The sequence below is a fragment of the Halichoerus grypus genome, chromosome 5, assembly GCF_964656455.1.
Source record: "Halichoerus grypus chromosome 5, mHalGry1.hap1.1, whole genome shotgun sequence".
Classification (NCBI taxonomy): domain Eukaryota; kingdom Metazoa; phylum Chordata; class Mammalia; order Carnivora; family Phocidae; genus Halichoerus; species Halichoerus grypus.
The window spans coordinates 117,408,032-117,430,002 of NC_135716.1; the positions used below are offsets into that span (position 1 = coordinate 117,408,032).

Genomic DNA, 21,971 nt, shown 5'->3' on the forward strand with positions numbered 1-21,971 from the left:
TTTCCCTTTAGGAAATTAACATAGACAATCATAGTTTCATTTTAAACTGCTTTTTTATAAACTGCTTTAGATACTTTTTCTATAGTATCTAGAGAGAGTGAGCTAAAGGAATAGAAAAGAACTAATAAATGCTATATTTTTGAATAATATTTTGTTCTACTTGGCTAACTGCCTTGTTCTATGTAGTTATTTTCTTAGGGTTGTCTTGCTCTGTCTTGTTTGGTTGCAAGTATTTCATTTGATCATATTTGCGATGACCTGACTTGTTTTGGATAACAAGCTGAAAAGAAATTAATAAAATCAGCAGTAGAAATAGTTTCTTCTTTTTATGATAAATTCCTCTTTCAAAGTCAAAGATAAGACATATGTTTTGTCCTGAACCACCAGAGAGATTTTGCAAATATCAGAAATATGCCAAGTGGAGTGAAATGTCAACTGTTTATTTTTACAATATTGTTCCAGAATGGAGAAACTTACACAGCCAAATTCATTCTGAGCCTCTATATATTTAAAGGCTATCTCCGATATGACATTTCCGTAATTTATCATGCAGCTCCTGAGGTACAAGTTTTGTACATTCTTTACTTTAAATTGTAATCATAAGCCATGCAAACTAAGAAATGGCCAGCAAGCATGGTACTGGAGTACTCTATCATTTTTTAAGTTACTATTGTTGGCTCTAGTTGTCACAGGATATTTAGAATCAACAGCTCTGGCAGTACTTAATATAAGTCAAGCATAACATCAACATTATTCAAATCTCAACTGAAGATAAATTGTGTCTTGTCATCTTTTAACCATAATCTGAATTTGACTCAATGTCATCTTAACATTCAGCTGACCATCAAATAAGTGAAAGTTTGAGCATTCTTTTTTTTTTTTTAAGATTTAATTTATTCATTTCAGAGAGAGAGAGAGAGCACAAGTTGGGGGGACAGGCAGAGGAAGAGGGAGAAGCAGACTTTCCGCCGAGCAGGGAGCTGGATGCGGGGCTCGATTCCAGGACCCTGAGATCACGACCTGAGCTGAAGGCAGACGTTTAATGACTGAGCCACCCAGGCACCCCGAGCAGACATTCTTTTTCTTTTTTAAGATTTTATTTATTTATTTGAGAGAGAGAGAGCACAAGCAGTGGGAGGGGCAGAGGGAGAAAGACAAGCAGACTCCCCGCTGATCAGGGACTTGGATGTGGAGCTGGATCCCATGACCCTGAGATCATGACCTGAGCCAAAGTCAGATGCTTAACTGACTGAGCCACGCAGGCTCGCCTTGAGCAGACATTTTTTTTATTATTATGTTATGTTAATCACCATACATTACATCATTAGTTTTTGATGTAGTGTTTCATGATTCATTGTTTGTGTATAACACTCAGTGCTCCATGCAGTACGTGCCCTCTTTAATACCCATTACCAGGCTAACCCATCCCCCACCCCCTTCCCCTCTAGAATCCTCAGTTTGTTTCTCAGAGTCCATAGTTTGAGCAGACATTCTTAACAGTGAATACTGTTGTTTCTTTCTTTTTTTTTTTTTTAAGATTTTTTATTGATTTTTTGACAGAGAAAGAGACAGTGAGAGAGGGAATACAAGCAGGGGGCTGGGAGAGGGAGAAGCAGGCTTCCCACTGAGCAGGGAGTCCAATGTGGGGCTGGATCCCAGGACCCTGGGATCATGACCTGAGCCAAAGGCAGACGCTTCATGACTGAGCCACCCAGGCGCCCCAATTACTATTGTTTCATTTTGAAAACTGTCAACATAACTTTTCACATTTTGCTCTACACATTTTAATTATTCTAATTTCTAAATTAATACTAGTTAATTTTAACAATATCCATTCATTCAATAACAATTTTCAAACACCTGCTACAAAGTAGTCACTATTCTTGTTCCAGAAAATGAAAAGGTGACTAAGACACTCTTAAGGGTTCCTAGGGATTTTCCACTGTGTTATGTACTATGGAATGCAGAAGTGGTTGGTTGAACAGGAGAAAGGTGGCCAGGGAGGGGTGAGCAAGGTGGGTATAGGGTTTTAAAGACATACTGGAAGAGGAATTAGAGTTAAACAGACAGAGAAAGTAAGGAAGAGCATTCCTGGTCAAGGAAATAGCACATGCAAAAGAAAGCATGTGTGAAAGAACTTTGAAGATTCAGAGATCTATAAGTAGTTGGTTATGGATGGAGTGTAGGTGTGTTGGGGGGAGTAAGTAGAGGTGAGGCCCGTATTTTGAAGAGGAGGCAGTGGTGTACATTGATTAAGAACATATACTTTTTTATTCAGTTGACTTCAATTTTAATCCTAGCTCTGTCCGGTTATTTGCTGGTTGCCATTCTCTTAACTGAAATATAGCACACAACTTGGCATATAGTTAGTTCTCAAAAAGTGAGCACACGACTTAGTATGTAGTAAGTTCTCAATAAATAGTAGCTATCACTGTTAGGAAGTTTATAACTTATCTTCTAGACAATAAAGAGCCATTGAATAATCTTAACTAAATAATGACCTGATTAGATTTCCATTTTATAAGTAAAATATAGTTAGCAGAGTAGAAAGAATAAAGTCAAGACGTCAGATTAGGAGTCCAAGCAAAATGTGATGTCTTGGCTAGGGCTGCTATAACAAATTGCCATAGACTGGATGGCTTAAACAGCAAACATTATTTCTCTTAGTTTAGAGGCTCTGAAGTCCAAGATCAAGGTGCTGGTAGGTTCAGTGTCAAGTGAGGATCTTCTTCCTGGTTTGCAGACAGCTGCCTTCTTGCTGTATCCTCATATGGTAGAGAGATCATTTTTCTGGTGTCTCTTCTTAGAAGGTCACTACCATTTATAAGGGCTCCACATGACCTAATTACCTCCCAAAGACCCCACCTCCAAATGCCATCACATTGGAGATTAAGGCTTTAATATGTTAATCTGGGGCAGGGTGGGGGGGAAGGGGGGACACAAACATTCAGTGTATAACACATGATTAACACTAAACTAAGACAGTTGCTGTGAAGACGGAGAAGTAGTATTTTGGAGAGATTTAGAGGTCAATTCAATAGTAGTAGGTAGCCAAATTATAGGTGGATGTTGATGGAAAAGGAGGTGTCTAAGAACATGAAAGTTTCCATCTTTGCTGATAAGGTGGATGGTAGATAGAAATAACAGGAAAAACGTACTTAAGCAGTATTAACTTTTTTAAATGTTACATTTATAATTGTTTATTAAAACGAATAAATTCAGTTCCTAGTAATATCAATAAAACATGAAAGTAAATATCCAGCTTGTTCATGAATGTGTGTGAAAGTTGAATAAAAAGAGCATATAACTTCAATATAGTAAAGCAACTTTGAATCTTATGACCTGCCTCACAGGAAAGGCAGTGGTAGAGGTTGAATCTTAGTTGTCTTGTTTATACCAAACTGAAAGCATAAGATATACATACTGTGCTTTGTCTCCATTTTTTCTAGGGTCCCCAAGGGCCAAGAGGTCAACCAGGGCCTCCAGTGAGTTTATTTACATTTATATCTGTTTACATCGATGCTTATATGCTTGCCTGGTTTGAGATCTCTACTGAAAAATTAAAATTTGTTATGTTATAGGGTCCACCTGGAGCACCAGGCCCAAGGGTAAGTTTTCTTGGTTTTGTTTACTTTATCTTAGTATATTACATTAAAGCTTTTTAAAGCTTCTTCTAATTCCCTGTTAAAAGGTGTTTCTCCTCCCTACCTCTGTTCTTTTTGCTAATCTGATATAGAGTCTTCCCAACTACAGTAACAAAATCTAAACCCCAGACTTCTTGTCTATAAAATGGGAAAGGTCTCTTACTGTCTTGGGTGGATTTGAGTTTTATTTTACTTTTTTAACATTTGTTTATTTATTTGAGAGAGAGAGAGTGGTGGGGGGCAGAAGGAGACAGAGAATCTTAAGCAGACTCCCCACTGAGGGGGGGAGCCCAACCTGGGGCTCAATCCCATGACCCTGGGATCATGACCTGAGCTAAAATCAAGAGTTGGACGCTCAGCCAACTGAAGAACCCAGGTGTCCCATGAGTTTTAAATAAGAAGTAAAGCATACAGCACAGTGCCTGACATAATAGGTGCTCAAAAAAATACTAACTCCTTCCATTTCTCCCTAATTCTGAGTTCTGGCTCTCCTTTTTTAAATGTTCTTTTTCTACCAAACAGTAACCCACTTCTTAGGCTTTACGTGAATCCTTCTCAGTTGCTGGTGGCTGTAGAAGCCCTCAGATTTATGTATTTGCTTGTTACCTATGACATCCCAGAGCTCTCTACCCTTATCTTTTTTCTTTTTTTTTTCTATCCTTATCTTTGAAGCGATGCTTCTGTTGCCTCATTCTCAGCTGTTATCTCCTGGACTCTAACGTTCCAAGTTTGGTTCCCCACATGCTTTGCATTCACTCTCATACTCAATAATCTATGTGTCTTCCTTCTTCCTGCAAGAGGTCTCCTTCCATCCCCAACCTTCACCCCTGCCCCACTCTTACAGCAGCCTGGTCAAATACAATGGTCCTTGTTCAGATTTCCTGCCTAAAAAAGATCCATCATTGGCTGTATTATCCTAAACGAGGCTTAGTCCTATGCTTTCTGGCCTTACTTATTTCTACATGCTGCTCTAGTATTGTTTGGATCTTTGACAGTTCTAGCAGGTGGATCACTGTGGTCTATTCTCAGCAGGCCAGAAATGCTTCATTCCTTTCAGCTTTTCATCAGGGCAAAGAATAACTCTCAAGCAAGATGCCACAGGAAGATTATATCCTTGGAAACAGGAGTTTCATTCCCCATGATTTTTAAAAATTACTCCCCGTTTCTGGCCATCTGACTGGGGGATTGAAACCTTCCCTGGCATGAGCATCAGTAGGAATGCCTGTCTCTAATCTTAAAGTATTCTCTACTTCTGGTCCTCCTTCCCCTCTAGCTCTCCACGAAGCATGGGTTACAAATACCTTCATCAGTTTTCTTCTCACTTTATAATGACTTTGATATAAGTCCTAAAAGATCACTGGCAAATTAGAGGTGTTTAGTGAAAGTTTTCACATTGAAATACCAAACCTTGTGGCACCATAGCCCTGTCTCACTTGAAAAATGTTTGTATGTGTTCCTATACAGCCAAAATGAAGTAGTATGAGAGATTTTTGCTCTGAACAAAACGTGGATAAGAATATATACTTTGAGGAATTATTAGGAGGATTAAATAAGAAAATATATGTGCTTGTCACATTGTAGATACTTAATAAATTTTAGTTTCTTTATTTCCTTCTTTTCTTCCTTTCTTTCCTTTTTGTCTTCCTTCCTCTTGGTCAGCATGAAAGCTAGTTTCCTTATATTATCTGCCTGGGACTTGCACAGGCCATGGTAGGAAAGCGGCAGTGTAACCCTGAGAAGGAGTCTAAATGTCAATGAGAAAATACCTATATATTTTTTCTAAGGTCAACTTATGATCATATCTTCTTTGAAATTCTTCTTAATTCCTTCTCATCACACTGCAAGGTAGAACTTCCCCTTTGTATTGATAATCATTTTCATGCCAGTCTCTTTCTATTATGAGATTGTGAACTCTATTTTTTTAATTTCTTTTCCATCCAAGCTTTTAATAAGTGTTGAATGAATGAATAAATGAGTCTAAAAAGCAAGTTGCATCTCTTGGAAAATTTCAGTGGAAATCCTCCAAGATAGAATATTTCACTTGGAGGGAAATAATGTCTAGAATGGAATAGGATCATAGAATTAGAGATAGATGTTCTCTTAGTAATTTATTTAGCCATTATTTGAGACTGACTTGTGACTCATTAGTGATTCTTTTTTCTTAAAAAAGCATTTGACAAAATAATACAACATCCTTTCCTGATTAAAAATCTTCGGGGCGCCTGGGTGGCTCACTCATTAAGCGTCTGCCTTCGGCTCAGGTCGTGGTCCCAGGGTCCTGGGATGGAGCCCCGCATCGGGCTTCCTGCTCAGTGGGAAGCCTGCTTCTCCCTGTCCCACTCCCCCTGCTTGTGTTCCCTCTCTCACTGTCTGTCTCTCTCTCTGTCAAATAAATAGAATCTTTAAAATAAATAAATAAAATAAAACTCTTCGAAGTACAGGGATAGAGGGAACATACCTCAACATCATAAAAGCCATCTATGAAAAGCCCACACGAATATCATTCTCAATGGGGGAAAACTGAGAGCTTTTCTCTTAAAATCAGGAACACGACAAGGATGCCCACTCTAACCATTATTGTTCAACATAGTACTAGATAGAAGTCCTAGCCTCAGCAATCAGACAACAAAAAGAAATAAAAGGCATCCATGTTGGCAAAGAAGAAGTCAAACTCTCTCTCTTCGCAGATGACATAATACTTTATGTGGAAAACCCAAAGGACTCCACCCCCAAGTTATTAGAACTCATACAGCAATTCGGCAACGTTTCAGGATACAAAATCAATGCACAGAAATCAGTTGCATTTCTATACACTAACAGTGTAACTGAAGAAAGAGAAATTAAAGTATCAATTCCATTTACAACAGCTCCAGAAACCATAAGATACATAGGAATAAACCTAACCAAAGACGTAAAGGATCTATGCTCTAGAAACTACAGAACACTTATGAAAGAAATTGAGGAAGACACAAAGAGATGGAAAAACATTCCACGCTCATGGATTGGAACAGTTTAGTGAGTCTTATTCAGAATTCTTTCAAAATGAAATTAAATGAAAGAGATAAAAATACAGGGAGTGACTGCTTGATGGGTATGAGGTTTCTTTTAGAGGTGATGGAAATATTCCAAAATTAAGTAGTGATAATGGCTACACAACATAGTGAATTACTAAAAGCAACTGAATTGTACACTTTAAAAAATGGTTAAGATGGTGGATTTTATGTTATGTGAGTTTTATTTCAATTAAAAAAGCAAAAAAAATTCAGTATATCAACCCTAGTAAGAATAAATATGGTTTTGTAAAACTTTTCAGTTAAATGTATGTATTTTTGGGTGAGCCTTATCATGAAGTAAAAATATATTTCTTGCTATGGGTCAAGATAAGTTTGAAAACCTCGAATCCAGTTTAACTCCCTTTTCTTAATACCTACGGAAGTAAAGTAACGTGCCCAAGTTCCTAAAGAGGAATAGCTAAAAAGTGTTTCAGGAAAAGGAATATATATTGATGGTGCTTTTGGGTTTGAGGATATTATCACAGTGATGGCCAGACCTCAGTGCACATGGTAAAATATTTAGAAACTAACAAATCTACAACAGGCTGTCAAAGTTAACCAAAAATGATTGGTGGGGAGCAGGGAAGAACAAGATGAGTATGTGTGTTAGAGTGGGGGGTGGAAACAGTAATCATTAAAAATAATTAAATGAGATAAGGAGTATTCAACTGATTTACTCCAATTAGAGGGTCAACTGTGAAACCTGGATTGGTGAATATAGAGGTTGCAGCTGCTGGTATAGTCCTGGTTCCCTAGGACAAGCGGTTACTTCCACGGTGGAGAGGGGTATGACCTGAAATCAGTTCTTATCCCATCAATGTTTACCCTATCCAGTTATCTTAAGACTTCAGAAACCTTAAAAATAACACTGTTCCTCAAAATACTAGAGTGCTCAGATTAGATCTAAATTTTATTCAAATAAGTTGGGGAAGAATTATGAAGATTTCATTTCCCCCAAGGTATAATGAATCCTAATTCCCCTCATTAGTGCCAACAATCTGATTCCTTCTTATTCTCTATATTCTATTTTATGTTCATGTTTATAAACTTTAAGGGATTTTCATGTGAGAACATGTTCTCTCTAACAAGAGCACATGGAGGGAGCTTCTGCTTTCAGATTCCTTCACTGCACCTAATGAGAGTTTTACACTCAGATGTGGGCACTTAGATTTGCTGAAAGTCTTCCCCCAGCAAATCCTCTTAATAGTCTCTCTGAGCCTGCCCTCACTAAAGACTATCCTTGGGAAAACATTAATAATTTCAACAAATTGAATGCCTACTATGTGCCAGGCATGAGCTAGGCTTTGGGACTATATTGGGAATTATACAAATATGTGTACTGCCAAGAAAATTTATGAGTGACTGTTATGACATTTCTTTTCTTTCTAATGCCTATTGGGAGGGGGAATAAAAGCCTTTTTCATTGGGTTAACATTTAAAATTGCTGGTACCTTACTATGCATTCAGAAACATGCTCTACATTATTAATCTACTAAAAGCCATTGTGTTCTTCACCGCCACCCATTCACAGAAAATTAAAAAATAGTCATTTTACTTAATAGTCATGTAAGTCCTCTGTTGGTGGATGTTTGTTTCCAATCTTTTACTAATACAAACAGTACAAATGTCCAGTCCCCATGCTTATCATTTTGCAGAATATCCATAGGACTAATTCCCAGCAATGGGATGGTTGAGTGTAAGGGATAATGAGCATATTTATTTGTTTGTTTGTTTGTTTATTTATTTATTGTTAATTTTGGTAAAATATACATAACATAAATTTATCATTTTAACCATTTTAAGTGTACAGTTCAGTAGCATTAAGTACCTTCACGTGTTGTGCAGCCATCTCCACTATCCATCGCCAGAACTTTTTTGCTCTTTCAAAACTGAAGCTCCGTACCCATTAAATAATAATTCCCCCATTCCTCCTTTCCCCAGCATCTGGCAACTACCATTCTACTTTCTGTCTCTATTAATTTGACTACTCCAGGAACATCATGTAAGTGACAGTCATACAGTATTTTACCTTTTATGACTGGCTTATTTCACTTAGCATATCTTCAAGATTCATCTGCATTGCAGCGTGTGTTGGAATTTCTTTCCTTTTTAAGGCTGAATAATATTCCATTGTCTGTATATATACATCTGGTTTATCCAGGTGGACATTTGAGTTGTTTCCATCTTTTGATTATTGTGAATAATGCTGCTATGAACATAGGTGTACAGGTATCTGTTTGAGTCTTTCCTTTCAATTCATTTTGGTACATACCCAGAAGTGGCATTGCGGAATCATATAGTAATTCTATGTTTAATTTTTTGAGGTACTGTTTTACTGTTTTTTTTATAGCAGCTGCACCCTAACACATTCCCACCAGCACTGCACATGGTTCCAATATCTCCACATCCTTGTCAACACTTTTTATATTCTAGTTTGTTTGTTTCTTTGTTTTTTATAACACCCATCCTAATGGGTGTGAAGTGGTATCTACTTGTGGTTTTGATTTGCATTTCCCTAATGATTAATGAGGTTGAACATCTTTTCATGTGCTCATTGAGTTATATATATTCTTTGGAAAATGTCTATTCAAGTCCTTTGCCCATTTTTGAATTGGGTTGCTTGTTGTTGTTAGGTTGTAGGAGTTCTTTATATACTGTGGATATTAATCCCTTATCCAGTATATGACACAAATATTTCCTTCCATTCCATGGGTTGCCTTTTCACTCTGTTGATAGTGTCTTTTGCACAGTCTTTAATTCTGATGTAGTCCAATTTGTCTGTATTTTCTTACCTTGCTTTTACTGTCATATCCAAGAAACCATTGCCAAATCCAATGTAATGAAGTTTTTCCCCTATTTTTTCTAAGAGGTTTATAGGTTTAGTCCTTTGTTTAAGTCTTTGATTTATTTTGAGTTTATTTTTATATATGATGTGAGGTAAGGGTCTAACTTCATTCTTTTGTATGTGAATATCAAATTTTTCCAGCACTATTTGTTGAAGACTTTTCTTTCCCAATTGAAGGGTCTTGACACCTTGGTCAAAAATCATTTGACCGTATGTGTGAAGGTCTACTCCTGGATTCTATTCTAGTCAATTGGTCTATGTCTATCTTTATGATAGTACCACTGTTTTGATTACTGTAGCTTTGTAGTAAGTTTTGAAATTGAAGTGTGAGGCCTTCAACTCTTTTCTTCTTTTTCAGGATTATTTTGACTATTTAGAATCTATATTCTCTTTTATATTTACCTGTATAGCTATGTTTAGCAGTACTCTTTTTTTTTTTTTTTTTTTTTTGGACTTCAACTATACTTTTTTCTTTTATGTTCAGTTAACCACTGTATAGTACATAATTAATTTTTGATGTAGTGTTCAGTGATTCATTAGTTAAGTATAACACGCAGTGTTCATCATAGCAAGTGCCCTCCTCAATACCCATTACCCTGTTACCCCCCAATCCCCTCCCCTCTGAAACCCCCAGATTGTTTCTCGGGGTCCACAGTCTCTCATGGTTCATCTCCCTCTCTGATTTCTCCCCCTTTGGATTTCCCTCCCTTCCCCTATGGTCCTCGTGTTATTGCTTATGTTCCACATATGAGTGAAACCATATGATAATTGCCTTTCTCTGCTTGACTTACTTCACTTAACATAATCCCCTCCAGTTCCATCCATGTCTATGCAAATGGTGGGTATGCATCGTTTCTGATGGCTGAATAATCCATTGTGTATATGTACCACATCTTCTTTATCCATTCATCTGTTGAAGGGCATCTCAGCTCCTTCCACAGTTTGGCTATTGTGGACATTGCTCCTATGAACACTGGGGTGCACATGCCCCTTCTTTTCACTACATCTGTATTTTGGGGTAAACACCTAGTAGTGCAATTGCTGGATTGTAGGGTAGCTCTATTCTTAACATCTTGAGGAACCTCCATACTGTTATCCAGAGTGGCTGTACTAGCTTTCATTCCCACCAGCAGTGTAAGAGGGTTCCCCTTTCTCCACATCCTTGCCAACATTTGTTGTCTCCTGTTTTGTTAATTCTTACCATTCTAACCGGTGTAAGGTGGTATCTCATTGTGGTTTTGATTTGTATTTCCCTGATGGCTAGTGATGTTGAGCATTTTTTCATGTGTCTGTTAGCCATTTGTATGTCTTCTTTTGAAAAGTGTTTGTTCATGTGTTCTGCCCGTTTTTTGACTGGGTTATTAGCTTTTTGAGTGTTGAGTTTGAGAAGTTCTTTATAGATCTTGGATATCAGCCCTTTATCTGTAATGTCATTTGCAAATATCTTCTCCCATTCTGTGGGCTGCCTCTTAGTTTTGTTGACTGTTTCCTTTGCTGTGCAGAAGCTTTTTATCTTGATGAAGTCAAGAGTTCATTTTTGCTTTTGTTTCCCTTGCCTTTGGAGACATGTCTTGAAAGAAATTACTGTGGCCAATGTTGAAGAGGTAACTGCCTTTGTTCTCCTCTAGGATTTTGATGGATTCCTGTCCCACATTGAGGTCTTTCATCCATTTTGAGTTTATCTTGTGTATAGTGTAAGGGAATGGTCCAGTTTCATTCTTCTATATGTAACTGTCCAATTTTCCCAGCACCACTTATTGAAGAGACTGTCTTTTTTCCATTGGATATTTTTTCCTGATTTGTCAAAGATTAGTTGACCATAGAGTTGAGTGCTCTTTATTTCTTCATTTGGTTTCAAGTTTCTTCCTCATAGCCTTTAATTTCAATTTAAAGGACTGCCTTTATTATCTTTCTAGGGAAGCTTTGCTAGTGATAAATTCTCTTAGTTTTTGTTTATCTAGGAATGTTTTAATTTTTCCTTCATTTTCAAAGGATAGTTTTGTTGGATATAGAATCCTTGGTTGACAGTCTTTTTCTTTCAACACTCTGAATGTGTCATTCCACTGCCTTCTTGCCTTTATGATTTTTTATGAAAATTTATCTGTTAACCTCATTGAGGATCTCCTGGGTCTAATGAGTCTTCTTTTTTTCTGCTCTCAAAATTTTCTGTTTTTCTTTAGCTTTCAACAGTTTGATTATGATGTGTCTGGGGAGTTTGCTGAGCTTCTTGGATTTGTAGGTTAGTGTTTCTCATCAAATGTTCAGCTCTTCCTTTTTTTATAATTGAGGTATAATTGACATATAACATTGTATTAGTTTCAGGTGGTTTAGTTTATTTCCATTTCTTGTCTATTGTAAATAATGTTGCAGTGAACATAGGAAATCATATATGTTTTCAAATTAGCATTTTTGTATTCTTCAAATAAATACCCAGAATTAGACTAGCTGGATCATTTGGTAATTCTATTATTTTTTTGAGGAATCTCCATATTGTTTTTCACAGTGGCTCTACCAATTTACATTTCCAACAACACTGTATAAGAGCTTCCCTTTCTCTACATCCTCTCCAACACTTGTTATTTCTTATCTTTTGATAATAGCCATTCTAACAGTTGTGAAGTGATAGCTCATTGTGGTTTTGATTTGCACCTCCCTGATGATTAGTGATGTTAAGCACCTTTTCATAAACCTGTTGGCCATTTGTATGTCTTCTTTGGAAAAAATGTCAATTCAGATCTTCTGCCCAATTTTTAATTGGATTGTTTTGGGTTTTTTTGCTATTGAGTTGTATGAATTCTCTATATACTTTGGATATTAACCCCTTACCAGATTATATGATTTGCAAATATTTTCTCCCATTCAGTAGGTTGCCTTTTCATTTTGCTGATTGTTTCTTTTGCTGTGCAGAAGCTTTTTAGTTTGATGTGGTCTCACTTGTTTATATTTTTTGTTACCTTTGCTTTCGTTGTCAAATCCAAAAAAAATTTATCACCAAAACTGATATCAAGGAGCTTACCACCTGTGTTTTTTTCAAGTCTTTATCCATTTTGAGTTAATGTTTGTGTATGGGTAAGGTAGTGGTCCAGTTTCATCCTATCGCATGTGGCTGTCCTGTTTTCCCAATACCATTTATTGAAGAGACTGCCCCTTCCGCATTGTATATTTTTGGCTCCCTTCTTGTAAGTTAATTGGCCACATAAGCATGGATTTATTTCTGAGTTCTCTATTCTGTTCCATTGGTCTATGTGTCAGCTTTAATGCCAATATCATACTGTTTTGATTACTATAGATTTTAATATAGTTTGAAATTAGGGAGCATGATACCTCCAGCTTTGTTCTTCTTTCTCAAGATTGCTTTGGCTATTCAAGGTCTTTTGTGATTCCATAAAAATTTTAGAATTGTTTGTTCTATTTCTGTGAAAAGTGCCATTGGATTTTGTTAAGGGATTGCATGACTCTGTAGATTGCTTTGGGTAGTATGGACATTTTAACAATATTAATTCTTTTAATCCAAGCATGGAATATCTTTCCTTTTGTTTGTGTCTTCTTGTTTAATTTCTTTCATCTCTGTCTTACAGCCATTATTTCTTGAAATATTCTTTCTGCCCCTTTTTCTCTCTTCTCCCTTTCTGAGACTCCCATTATGCATATGTTACTATTCTTGTTGGTGTTCCATAAGTTTCAGAGCCTCTGTTCATTTTTTTCACTCTTTTATCTATATACTCTTCTGACTGGAAAATCTCAATAAACCTGTCTTCAGGTTCATTGATTCTTGTGTTACTGAAATCTACTGTTGAGCCTCTCTAGTAAATTTTCATTTCATTTTTTTGTACCTTCCAACTGCAGAATTTCTATTTGGTTCTTTTCCATAATTTCTATTTTTTTGCAATTGATATTCTTTATTTATAAGATATCTTTTTCATATTTTCCTTTAGTTCTATAGACATGGTTTCCTTTAGTTTTCTGAACATATCTAAAATAGCTAATAAATATCTTTGTATACATAGTACAACATCTGGGCTCCCTCAGGAGCAGTGTCTATCGATTGATTGCATTTTTGTTTGCTTATGGGCCATACTTTAATGTTTATTTGCATGTCTTTTGTTGTTGTTTTGTTGAAAACTGTACATTGTAAATAATGTAATGTGGCATTTCTAGAAATAAAATTGCTCCCCCCGGCCCCTGGGTTTATTTTTGTTGCTATTTCTTGTTGTTTGTTTAGTGACTTTTCTGAATATTATAAAGTCTGTGTTCTTTGACAAGTGTGACCACTAAAGTCTACTCAATTAGCTTAGTGGCCAGCTAACAATTGGAAAGAGATTTCCTTAAATGGAAGAATGAGTAAATCTCCCAGTTTTTACCAAATGTCTCTGTGTATGTTGGGGCACCCCTTCATTGCTCAGCCAGGCAACTGAAAACTACACCTTAGCTTTAACTTCCTGATTTCACAGAGACTGAAAGCCAGAGGAGAGAACTTAGGGTCATCTCAGATATTTTCTAAGAATGTGCACAACTTTACATATGCATATGGACTTTTAGATTTCCAGAAATATGTCAAAGATTTTCAGAGTCTTTGTGGACATCTCATTCCCTACCTTTTTCTTGTAAGCTTTTTGTTAACTTATTGTTTGCCCCAACTGTTGTCCAATGCTCCAGACAGCCACAGAGTTAAACAATTCCCTCTAAATGTTTTTGAAAAATGCTCCAAGAGAAAAGGTGTTTTGCATTGGATGAGCTATGAGTCAGGTAAAATAAAAACAGCTTTGCTAGTAGTGTCTTCCAGGGAACCACCAAACAGGTCAGATAATGATAATTCACTGGAAATGACTCTTGGAAGCAACTCCAACACCATTCTGCATGCCCCCCCACCCCATGGCTTTTAGGCTTCTTGTTTTTACTGTAATTATGTGGTGTTATTTTTTTAGCTACTACAGAACTGAAAAGGAGGACATGGGGGAAAAAGAAAGAAAGGAAGGAAGACATGGGAATGGGGCAAATTAAAGTTACATGAAGCTCACTGCCCTTAACGAGATTCAGCTATTTTTCTTAAATAAATGCTCTCCATATTGCTGCAAGCATTTTGTTAATTTCCGTAGTCGGAAAATCTTCATTCTGACATTTTTTCCAGTTTTCTCATTGCTTTTATAGGAGAGACAGTTCTGGGAGGTCATTACTCCAGTTTTTTCTGTCTCCTAAATACTCCAGTCTTGAGTATATAGCTTTTTAATAATCTGTGTGATGAAATAGAATAACATATAGAAGAATGCTTCTGCTACATACTGAAGTATAATGTTTGCCTCAAACTGAACTAGCTGCTCTTTTCATAGAATACCATATTTACTTGACAGACTAACAGTGTTATACAGACATGAGTATTTGGCAGATATTTCCTTAAACATGAATTAAGTGAGCCTGTCATTTCAAGAAAACTGACAGAAGTTGATGCCAAGCAAAAATAAAAATTCGGGAAAACTTGCATTTACCACTGTGCTTGATAGCTTCCCTGTACTTATATTTTTCTGACGAGATTGGTGATGATGTTAACAAAAGTAATTGTGTGATATTAATAATGAAATGTGTCAGTATTTGGAAGATCTGCCTAATTCCATAAATCAGTATTTTCTAAATAAGCAATGCATGATGGTAACAAAATCGTGGATACATGAGTCTTTCACAGTTTAAGATAGAGCAATAGATTTTAATATAAAAAGCACAAAAAGTTCATAGACTTGATTTCAGATTTCACATTTCAGCTAACCCTTAAACTATCATTTGTCAAGTTTTGCTGTTGTATCAAAGAATATCCACAATTATCTGAAAAGGTTACTAAAATAATCCTATTTCCTCTCAGGGTGGTGGGATGTGCCCACCGTGGGCTCCATGCTCAGGGTGGTATCTGCTAGTCCCTCTCCCTCCTCCTCTACCCCTCCCTCTATTCACCAGAGCATGCTCTCTCTGAAATAAAAAAATAAAATCTTTTCAAAAAATAAAAGAATCCTATTTCCAACTATATATCTCTATAAGCCCAGATTTTCTTCATATATTTCAACTAAAATAACGTATCATAACAGATTGAATACTGAAAGAAATATGATAATCTAGCTATCTTCTATCAATCCAGACATTAAAGATATGTACAAACGTGTAAAACAGTGCCATTCTTATCACACTTTTCTGTTTTGGAAAATACAGTTATTTTTCATTAAAATATTTGTATTAACATATGGGTTATTTTAAAGCAGTTAACACAAATAATCTTAAAATTTGTGTTTTAATTTCCACTGTGGTAAATATCAAAAGCTGTAACTCACATGAATAAAAGTTCTTTAAGGCCCTTAATAATACTTAAAAGTGCAAAAAGTCTTGAGCTGAAGAGTCTGGGAACTGCTTATGCTAGGTTTTCTAAGATCAAAGCCCTATTCACAAACCAACTGGAAAATACAAAGGTGGCTACTATTTAGTACTTAATTCAGTTGCCCATGTTTAGTGTGAATATTTTTATGGGACCCATGCACAAAATCTGCTCATCCATACAGGAATGATGGTCAGAATTATCCTGCATAGAACCAGAAAGGCTGATCCTTCCTGCTTTGTGAATAGACCATGCTTCTCTATCTGATAGCTTTTGTGTAAGGCTATTACTCTGTCTGGAAATCCCACCACCCCCCCACCCCAGCCAAATTCTTATTTAGTCTTCAGATCTCAAATCAAATGTCATTGTTTCAAAGAAACCTCCCCTGACCTACTCCTTCCAAAGCTCTTCTCCTCCAGATTTCACTGAAACCCCCTAATCTCTTTATGGGTCCAAGCACATTTTTTTCTTTCATTAGCACATATCACAATTTGTAAGTACGTAGTTTTAAGATTTGGTTAGTGCCTTTCTCTCCCTTAAACTTCAGCTTCACAAGGGAAGTTTTCTTTTTAGCGTACTGTTTTGTCCTCAATATGTATCACAGTATTTGGCAGTATATATATATACAGAATGATTCAATTATTTTCCAATATGAAAACCACATGTTGAGGCAAGGAAGAGTGTATTTTATTGATTGTCCCATCATTTTAAATAGTTTTTCAAATTACTAGCCATGAGTTACGAGAGATCTGTTGAAAACAGTTTTTATTGTATGGCCCTCCAAGTAAAAAGATACCTTAGCAGCACAATCATTCTGAAAGAAATTAGATTGCTTGATTTGTTGTTACAGATGCTATTTCACAGAACTTTCTCCCCACTCATACTTCTTAGTATCCAAGCTTTTTAAAAAATAAAATACAAAAAGACTTTTACTAATGGTTATGCTGAGCCCTTCTCTAAAAATATCTTTTATTAAATACAGGAGGAGATTGGATTCATGCTGTATTATTTCTTTTGGGACAAATGGTGCATTTTCCAACTTCAGAAATTGTTTTTAAGACCGCAAAAGTATCAGATTAAACGAATGTGGTGACTACCTCAGGACAGTAGTATTTTATGATATTTTCCTTCCAAGAATGTAACTGTTATAAATTACTACAGTTATTTATTCTTCACCTTACAATTTATTAACTGAGGGGGTCATACTTCATTCTTCTTCCATTTGAGTAACTTTTGCATGTGTTTTTATGTAGCAGTGACAAATAGTTTTTCATTTGAGGGCTCTAGACTTTGGTCCTGTTTTAATTAGGAGACTTTCGAGATTTGGATGAAGGCAGCATATTGTCCTTTCAGATATCCAGGCAAAATTTGCAAGATCTAACCATAAGAGTTACAAACCCTCTTCAGGTAATAAGTCTGGTATACTTTAATAGCACTGCTTTCAGAATTTACAGCCTTTACTTTAGAGTCCTCAGTGTTGATGTTACTGCTAATCTCAAATGGTTTTGTTTTACACAGAAACAAATGGATATCAATGCTGCTATTCAAGCCTTGATTGAATCACATACTGCCCTACAGATGGAGGTAATATATCTGGCTTTATTTACATTGGCACTCTCAATATACAAATTAAACAAAGTTTTTTCAGAGTCCAAGATGTGGCTTTATCTCAAAGATTGTACTTAGATTGAACATAATGAAACTATTTTTAAGGACAAAGTAAGCATTTTTTAATAAACAAATATATGCATGGAATGTTTTTTAAGGAAAACATTTAAAACAAAATGTAATATGTTTAAGGAATTTTTTAAATAAGGAATTAGATACTGTAGAAGAAAATGAAGTTAAATGAAGTTAAATGAAGCCTAGCCATTTCTTAAAATGGGATCTATCATTGTTACTCATTTTTCTTATTTAAACTCTATTCAATGTATGATTTTCTTTAAAACATTATACTACAGTAGCCATAATAATTGTTAAGTTTCATGTTAGCTTGAAAACTAGGCCTTTAGAGTGAATTTAATCTCTTATTTAGGATCAAGATTAATAAAACTTACACATAAGCCTATATTTAAATATAAACTGTTTTTTACACCCCACTCCCAACTCATTGCATACAGCAAGAATACATTTTTCTTCTGCCTTGGTCCATGTTGATCATGAGGATTACATACTGGTAATGGCTACTCTATGCTTTTTTGCTAATATGATTCCTATGATGACTTGGCAGAGCTACCAGAATACCGAAGTGACTTTAATTGACTACAGTGCAGAGATATTCAAAACCCTGAACTACCTTAGCAATTTACTGCACAGCATCAAGAATCCTCTTGGCACACGAGATAACCCAGCACGAATCTGTAAAGATTTGCTTAACTGTGAACACAAAGTATCAGATGGTAAGTTCTTGGTTTTTTCAAACTCTGATGTCCAATTTCATCATTTCAGTGTGTCTGAGATTTACAGTGTATTCATTTCAAATCATAATGATTTTGATAAAACCCTTGTAAAAGGCATTTTAGTGTTTTCAAAAAAACAAATACTCTTAGAGGGAGACATAACTCTGAAGTCAGAGTATCCTTTTCTGAGAGTTCACATTAAAAATGTCTTCTGCAAAGCCTTATTGATCCCCAATTTTTCCTATTCCACCCTAACTATATCACTTGCTTACACTTTGTGCCTGGAACATATCACATTCATGTTAAAAATTAAAATAGAAAGGACTGACCTTTGGGTTAACAGGAGTACCTGTCAGGTCCACCAGAGGTGGCAACATGAAAAAACATATAATAGAGCCCCTACCACCATACCTCCTAACATTATGATTTTTACACAAAATGGAAATTAAATGCATCATTTAATTCTTGGAATTTTTTGTCCCTACAGGGATACCCCAAATCCATTAACCAGAGGTGCAAAAATGAATTTAGAGTAGAAGCATCAAGGAAAAGTTTTAAAGCAAGTAGAACAGTTATATATCTAATGATAAGTAGGGGAACCCTGTCTGTTGCAATATATCATTTAACTTTAATTTTTATTGGGTCTGTGGTCAGCTGTACAATCATTATTAGTAGTTACCATTTTTTACTAAAAATTCTATTTCTAACACAGTGACACATATGCTGATTTGAAAAAAAAATCATGTTATGTCCTTCTGTAGGGTGAATAGTAGTCCATATTTTATTTAACTTATATACATATATGCCACATAACACACACACACACACACACACACACACACTCACCCATTTTTGTCCAAAAACACATACTTCCAATAGAAGTGCAATGAAAATATTCATTTTATTTATATTGATAAAATGCTTAACTTCTATAGATATTTCTTGCCCTAGATTACCACAAAAACTAAACTGATATTTATAGTTACAACTGCCTATAGTAATTCTAAGTGATTCTTTCCCATATTTGAAGGCATAAAACTGCAATTCTATAGAATTGAAAGGAAAAAAGACATTTTAAGGCATACAAATGACTAAAATCTAATTCAAGGTCTGCCTTCCTTGTAGGAAAAATAGCTAAGTGGTATGGATTGCAAAGTATCAGAAAGGTTTTAATGCCCAAAAGTATTTTCATCCCTAGGAGACAGTAAATGCTATAGGGAAACACAAAACGGCAGGGAAGGAGGATAGGATAGAAAGTGGAGTGGGGTTAGTTTTAAATATAGTAGTTAGATAAGGCATGTCTGAGAACATGGCATTTGGGAAATATCAGAAGGAGCGAAGGGTACAAGCTACAGGAAATCTAGGGAAAGAGCTTTCCAGGCAGAAAGAACACCTGCAAAGGCCCTGGGAATGAGCGTCCTCAGTGTGTTCTAGGATTAGCAAGAAGGCCAGTGTGACTAAAAGAGAGTGCGTAAGAGGAAAGTGGTAGGAAATGAAGTCAGAAAGATATCAAAAAAACAGATAATATAGGATCTCATAGACTACTCTCAAGACTCCAGCTTTTATTCTGAATAAGGTGGGAAGCCATTAAAAGTATTTCAGCAAAGAAATGATATGATTTGACTTAGATTTTTAAAATATTACTCTGGCTAATGTATTGCAAATATAATGAAGACAAGTGTAAAAGAAGCCACTGAAAAGGCCATTGAAAAAACCCAGGTAAGAGATGATGATGGGTTGACCTAGAGTTGGTGGCAGAGGAAGTGGTAAGAAATGATCGAGTCTTTGGCTATGCTTTAAAGTAGAGCCAGCAGTTTGTGATGATAATTGGATGTGGGTTAAGAGAGAAATAGAAGGATAGAGGATGACTCTAACAAGGTTTTTGACTAACAGATGGAAGTGTGGGGTTGCTGTAATAGAGATGGAGAAGCAAGTTTCAGGGAGAAGATCAGGAGTTCAGTTTTAGATACGTTTCATTTGAGATGTCTGTTAAGGATCAGTAAGAATGTCCAAGAGGAAGGTGGCTGTTAAAAAGAGGGGTCCTGGCTAGGGGTAAAAATTATGAATTTACTTGCATATAAATAGCATCCAATGCCCTATGACTGCTTAAGACTCCCTAAAGAGTAGGTGGAGAAAGAAAAGCTAAGAGGTCTAAACACTATGCCTTAGGGCTCTTCAATGTTTGGAGATCAGTGAAATGAGAAGGAACCAGCAAAGAAAACTAAGAAGAAGCTATACCTGATAGGAGGAAAACTAGATGCATGTGGAGTGAAGAAAATGTTTGCCTGAAGAGGAAGGGATCAACTGGGTCCCAGTCGGGTAAAGTTAAGACAGAGAGGCTACTGGATTTAGCAGCATGAGGTTCTGTGATGACCTTCACAGAAGCAGTTTAGAGGAATGGTAGTGGTTAAAACTTTATCCAATTTTAAGAGAAAATTGTAGAGCCAGAGAGTATCATTTCCAATAATGAAGCAGGTAATTCAAATTGCCTGGCTAAATTTTTTTTAAAAATGTTTTTTAAGTTAAAAGCATCAAATAGCTAACAAAATAGTGAGGACATTTCAAGCCAACATTTTGAAGAAGACTGCAGAGAGATGAACAGAACACATTTAGAGCTGCTTTTGCCCTGGGTGTGTTCACAAACTAAGTACTGCTTTTGGTGGCTTCATGGGGCTAGGAGTCAAAAGTTAGAATCTGTGGTCCACCAAGTGTGGGGATTTAGGCTTTCAAAGGGCTGCATTCTAAGAGCAAACATAAACTGGAAGAAAAGAGACATTCATACAGATTGTAACCTAGCTTCACATCATGAAGATAGCTCAGAATCTTAAGCTTTGAACTTGGACTAAGATGGTTCCAGATTGCTCATACCCCCACCCCATTCTGACAGAAACTAAAGTCTTCTATAAAATATATCATCCTAGGGCTCAAATTATTTCCACAAATCATTTCTCAAATAGAGTGCCCAGCACATAATCAATGGTAATAAGGAGTACTGGTTGATAAAACACCACGAATGAGAGCTGGCAGAAATAGCAAACAGAATTAGACCCCAAAGAAAAATAAGAGAGGAAGAATTTGAAACTGAAGGTATAATAGACAAGGTAAGCCTTATATAGGAACACAGGTTATTCACAAGAGTAAAAAGGAAGACAGAATATATGTGCGCAAATACAGATAGGTAAATAGTTGTAGCAGTGGGAGGTTAGAGAAGTTCCTTTCAGATTGCTTTGGTTGGCTTAGTGAAATTGAAAGGTTATCAGTCAAGAATAAGGATGAAGGAATAGGTATAATAAAGTTGAGGGAAGAAGAAAAGGTTTCAACTAGTGAGCTAGGTGAGTGACAGAGGGAACTAACAAGGGAAACATAGTGTCGTTATCTGGCAGCCTTACAAACATTTGAATTTAAAGTGAGTCAAGTCAGCATGGTTGTATTTTTCTTTTTTTTTTTTTTTTTTAAGATTTTATTTATTCATCTGAGACACAGAAATACAGAGAGAGAGAGAGAGAGCATGAACAGGGGAGAGGCAGAGGGAGAGGGAGAAGCAGGCTCCCCGCTGAACAGGGAGCCCGATGTGGGGCTCGATCCCAGGACCCTGGGATCAGGACCCAAGAGTGGGGCTCGATCCCACGACCCTGGGATCATGACCCAAGATGAAGGCAGATGCTTAACCATCAGAGC

General features: G+C 36.3%; 1 protein-coding gene across 1 annotated transcript in view; it reads left to right on the plus strand.

The window, feature by feature from the left end:
• The window catches only part of COL24A1 (collagen type XXIV alpha 1 chain), a 237,673-nt gene that overhangs the window by 205,288 nt on the left and 10,414 nt on the right, over nt 1-21,971 (plus strand). The window contains exons 35-38 of the mRNA XM_078071776.1: nt 3,450-3,485; nt 3,582-3,608; nt 17,413-17,478; nt 18,125-18,293. Coding sequence (XP_077927902.1) covers nt 3,450-3,485; nt 3,582-3,608; nt 17,413-17,478; nt 18,125-18,293 — 298 coding nt within the window. The remainder of the gene's footprint in view (nt 1-3,449; nt 3,486-3,581; nt 3,609-17,412; nt 17,479-18,124; nt 18,294-21,971) is intronic.